This window comes from Pseudopipra pipra, unplaced genomic scaffold (assembly GCF_036250125.1).
Source record: "Pseudopipra pipra isolate bDixPip1 unplaced genomic scaffold, bDixPip1.hap1 HAP1_SCAFFOLD_52, whole genome shotgun sequence".
NCBI lineage: Eukaryota > Metazoa > Chordata > Aves > Passeriformes > Pipridae > Pseudopipra > Pseudopipra pipra.
The window spans coordinates 182,501-187,500 of NW_026991003.1; the positions used below are offsets into that span (position 1 = coordinate 182,501).

The window sequence follows — 5,000 nt, forward strand, 5'->3', positions numbered from 1 at the left end:
ACTCTCCACGGCTCTCTCCCGGCCCGGCAGGAGGCGGGTGCCGCCGGACGCCCGGCTCCGGACAACCCACGCTTCCGGCCCCGCCGGGCCCACGGCCGCCCCCCGCAGAGCGGCACACCTCCAGCGTGCGAAAGCGCCACCGAACGTGCCGCGGGGCCACCGGCTTTCGCCCGCCTCGCGGCCGTCGGCTTCCCCCAGAAAGGCCGGGGGACGGCGACGGGGAGAAAAACAAAAAGCCCCCGAGAAAAAAGCACGCGCGCCTCTCGCTCGCCGTGCTAGCCACGGCCGCCCGGGGCTCGGGGCGGGGCCCGCGCCCCTCGCTCCCCGATTCCCTCTCGCTGCCCACGGGCTCGCGCCTCGGCGGCGGCCGGCCGCTGCCGGGCCGCTCTCGCGCTCTCACGCACTTTCTCTTCCCTGGCGCGCTCGGCGTGCTGCGGCTTAAGGCCGCCGGAGCAAAAATCAAAAAAACGGAAAAAAAAGGCCGGGAGGGCGCCCCACTTCGCCCGCAACCCGGCCCCCGGCCGACAGACCTTCGCGGAACCCAGCCCTCCGGCAGCCAGGCCGGCGGGGCAGGCCCGACCGCACGGGCCGCCCGGCCGCCGTGGCTCTCGCGCCGGCCTAAGAGGAGGGAGGGGCGAGGCGCCGCCGCCTCGCCCGCCAACGGCCATCGTGCGTCCCCAGGGCTCCCCGGCGACTCTGTCGGGTTCTCGGTCTGCCGGCGCGGCCGCCGGCCACAGCCTGGCCGGCCGGCGCCGCCGCCTTCGGCCCGCTGGGCGGGTCCCCGGCTTAGGGCCGAGGAAGGGGGAACGAACAAAAGAGCCGAGGCGCGCCGAGGGCGCCGCCTCGCCCGACCATCGGGCGGTCCCGTCACCGAGCCCCTCCGGCAACCGGCCGGGCCCAGGCGAGGCCGCACGCCCACCGCCAGTCCCCGGCACGCCGCCGGCACCGCTGCCGCCCGGCAGCCGAGGACAGGGCGCCGCCACCCAGGCCCGGGCCATCTTCGGGGCTCTCGGGAGGCGGCCGGGGAAAAAGCCCGCGCGGGCTCGGCCCTTCGAGCCCCGGCCGCCAACCGCCCGCAACAATGCCCGCCGCCGCCGCCGGACGACGGGCGCCGGCTTAAGGCCGGCCCACCGAAAGGACGAGACGCCGCCGCCTCGCCGCCCTCGCACACCATCGCCTTCGCCCGGGGCCCTCAGGGAGCCGGCAGCCGCCACCGGCTCGGGCTGGACGCTGCTGTCGGGCCCCCGCGGGCCCCCCTCGGCCGTCCCAGTCCCGCACTCCCTCGGCTGCGCTTTCGCGCTCGGCTCTCGTCTTCCTCTCCCGTCATCGGGCCCGCCCGAGGAAGCCGGTCGAGAGCCCCGCGGCTTTCTCGCGCCGGCCTTCCTGCCGCTCGTGGGGTTGGCCGGCCCGTGGCACGCGCCGAAGGCCGCGCGGCAGCAGACGCGGAAGAAAAGGGGCCCTCGGAACCCGCGCTGCTAGACAACCCCTGCCCACAATACGGACAGACGCGTCCTGGCGCCGCCGCGCCTCCGAAGCGGCTCGAGGCTCCTCAGCGGGGAGGCGCGCGAGAGCAGGCCGCCTCTCGCCTAGACCTAACCGGAGGCGGCGCCCGACAGCGACCCCTTGGCCGACTTCCGGGGCCGGCCGCGACAACAGGTCTACCCCGAAAATGCCGACAGGCGCCTAAGTCCCGCCGGAGCCGGGTAGACCTGGTGGCCCTGCGCCGGGACGCCGCCGGGGCGCAGGCCGCCGGCGGCGGCCGCGGCGGCCGCATCGGCCGGCTCCGGAACCGGGTAGACCTGATGCTCGCCAGCCCCGGAACCGGGTAGACCTGATGCTCGACAGCACCCGGCGGGGCACGAGGCCGGCCGCGCCCGACTGGGCGAACGGGTCGGCCCGGAAGCCCGGGCCAACAGGTCTACCCGCCGGGCTCGGGCACCAGGTCTACCCGCCGGGCCCGGACACCAGGTCTACCCGCCGGGCTCGGACACCAGGTCTACCCGCCGGGCCCGGACACCAGGTCTACCCGCCGGGCTCGGACACCAGGTCTACCCGCCGGGCCCGAACACCAGGTCGACCCGCCTAACCCGAACGCCAGGTCTACCCGCCGGGCTCGGACACCAGGTCTACCCGCCGGGCCCGGACACCAGGTCTACCCGCCATGCTCGGACACCAGGTCTACCCGCCGGGCTCGGACACCAGGTCTACTCGCCATGCTCGGACACCAGGTCTACCCGCCGGGCTCGGACACCAGGTCTACCCGCCGGGCTCGGACACCAGGTCTACCCGCCGGGCTCGGACACCAGGTCTACCCGCCGGGCTCGGACACCAGGTCTACCCGCCATGCTCGGACAACAGGTCTACCCGCCGGGCTCGGACAAGAGGTCTACCCGCCGGGCTCGGACAAGAGGTCTACCCGCCGGGCTCGGACAAGAGGTCTACCCGCCGGGCTCGGACAACAGGTCTACCCGCCGGGCTCGGACAACAGGTCTACCCGCCGGGCTCGGACAACAGGTCTACCCGCCGGGCTCGGACAACAGGTCTACCCGCCGGGCTCCGAGAGCAGCTGTACCCACCGGCACCCCCGCCGCCGAGCCCAGTCGGCCGCCGCCCTGCCACCTTAAGAGAGTCCCAGCTACTCCCCCTCTGGACCCGCGCCGCGGACAACGCCCTCTCTTTCCCACTCGGAGCCCCGGGCAGGAACGGCGGCGCCTCGGCACCCGCCGAGGGCCTCGGCTAAGCGCTCGGAACCCGCTCCAGCCACCCGACTCGGAGAGCGGCTCGAGCCGACGAGCCCGGACCACAGGTCTACCCGCTGCCCCGGGACACCAGGTCTACCCGCCGGCTTCGGACCAGGGGTCTACCCGCCGGGCACGGACGACAACTCTACCCGCTGCGCACCTCTGCGGCCGAGCCGAGGCGGCGGCAGCCGTGCCACCCGGGCAGAGTCCCGGTTGCTCCCCCCGTTTCCCCGCCCCGCAGAGAACGTCTCTTCTTTCACCCTCGGGGCAGGGGAAAGGCTGCTACGCTCGGAGCGCCGGGCAGAAAGCGCAGCGCTAAGCCCCGAGACCGGCTCTAGCCGCTACTCTCGGACATCGGCTCTTCCCGGCGGCGCCGAGGCGGCCGAGCCCGGTCGGCCGCAGCCGTGCCGCCTAAAGAGAGTCCCAGTTACTCCCCCGGCTTCCCCGCCCCGCAGAGAACGTTTCTTCTTTCAGCCTCGGGGCAGGGGAAAGCCTTAACGCCGGAGAGGAAGTCTGCCGCAAAGGGCCACGGGAGATGGAGTCCCCGCAACGAGCCCCCCGGGAGAGTACTGGACGGAGCATGCGCGCTGGAAGGACTCGCTAAGAACTGTGGGAAATCGGGGAGGTCGGGGCAGGGCCGGAAGGGCACGCCGGCGCGCCGACCGACGGATCGAGCGGTCGCACGCCGTCTGCTCGCTCCGTGAATTCGGTGCCACGCTCGGAGCACCGGCCGGAAACGGCAGCGCTTCGGCGCCGGCCGAGGGCCCTCGCCGAGCCCTCGGAGCGGCTCTAGCTGCCGGACCTGGACAGGAGCTCTACCCACGGGGCTCGGAGACCGGGTCCACTCGCCGCCGGGCGGCGGCGCCGCTCCGGCTCTAAGTCCGCCGGTCGGCGGGAAAAGGTCTACCCGCATCCGGGCCGGCCGGCGGCGCCGCTCCGGCTCTAAGTCCGCCGGCCGGCGGGAACACGTCTACCCGCGACCGGGCCGGGCGGCGGCGCCGCTCCGGCTCTAAGTCCGCCGGTCGGCGGGAACACGTCTACCCGCATCCGGGCCGGGCGGCGGCGCCGCCCCGGCTCTAAGTCCGCCGGTCGGCGGGAACAGGTCTACCCGCATCCGGGCCGGGCGGCGGCGCCGCTCCGGCTCTAAGTCCGCCGGTCGGCGGGAACACGTCTACCCGCATCCGGGCCGGGCGGCGGCGCCGCTCCGGCTCTAAGTCCGCCGGTCGGCGGGAACACGTCTACCCGCATCCGGGCCGGGCGGCGGCGCCGCTCCGGCTCTAAGTCCGCCGGTCGGCGGGAACAGGTCTACCCGCATCCGGGCCGGGCGGCGGCGCCGCCGCTCCGGCTCTAAGTCCGGCGGCCGGCGGGAACAGGTCTACCCGCATCCGGGCCGGGCGGCGGCGCCGCCGCTCCGGCTCTAAGTCCGCCGGTCGGCGGGAACAGGTCTACCCGCATCCGGGCCGGGCGGCGGCGCCGCTCCGGCTCTAAGTCCGGCGGCCGGCGGGAACAGGTCTACCCGCATCCGGGCCGGGCGGCGGCGCCGCTCCGGCTCTAAGTCCGGCGGCCGGCGGGAACAGGTCTACCCGCATCCGGGCCGGGCGGCGGCGCCGCCGCTCCGGCTCTAAGTCCGCCGGTCGGCGGGAACACGTCTACCCGCATCCGGGCCGGGCGGCGGCGCCGCCGCTCCGGCTCTAAGTCCGGCGGCCGGCGGGAACAGGTCTACCCGCATCCGGGCCGGGCGGCGGCGCCGCTCCGGCTCTAAGTCCGGCGGCCGGCGGGAACAGGTCTACCCGCATCCGGGCCGGGCGGCGGCGCCGCCGCTCCGGCTCTAAGTCCGCCGGTCGGCGGGAACACGTCTACCCGCATCCGGGCCGGGCGGCGGCGCCGCTCCGGCTCTAAGTCCGGCGGCCGGCGGGAACAGGTCTACCCGCATCCGGGCCGGGCGGCGGCGCCGCCGCTCCGGCTCTAAGTCCGCCGGTCGGCGGGAACAGGTCTACCCGCATCCGGGCCGGGCGGCGGCGCCGCCGCTCCGGCTCTAAGTCCGCCGGTCGGCGGGAACACGTCTACCCGCATCCGGGCCGGGCGGCGGCGCCGCTCCGGCTCTAAGTCCGCCGGTCGGCGGGAACAGGTCTACCCGCATCCGGGCCGGGCGGCGGCGCCGCCGCTCCGGCTCTAAGTCCGGCGGCCGGCGGGAACAGGTCTACCCGCATCCGGGCCGGGCGGCGGCGCCGCCGCTCCGGCTCTAAGTCCGCCGGTCGG

The 5,000-nt window shown here is 75.6% G+C and overlaps 1 protein-coding gene across 1 annotated transcript in view; it reads left to right on the forward strand.

The window, feature by feature from the left end:
• Positions 1 to 1,829, forward strand: part of LOC135408557 (collagen alpha-1(I) chain-like) — a 3,892-nt gene extending 2,063 nt beyond the window's left edge. Inside the window, exons 2-3 of the mRNA XM_064643671.1 lie at positions 1 to 145; positions 199 to 1,829. The exon at positions 1 to 145 is cut by the window's left edge and continues 771 nt beyond it. Of these exons, the coding sequence (XP_064499741.1) occupies positions 1 to 145; positions 199 to 1,829 (1,776 nt within the window). The remainder of the gene's footprint in view (positions 146 to 198) is intronic.
• Positions 1,830 to 5,000: the final 3,171 nt, after the last annotated feature.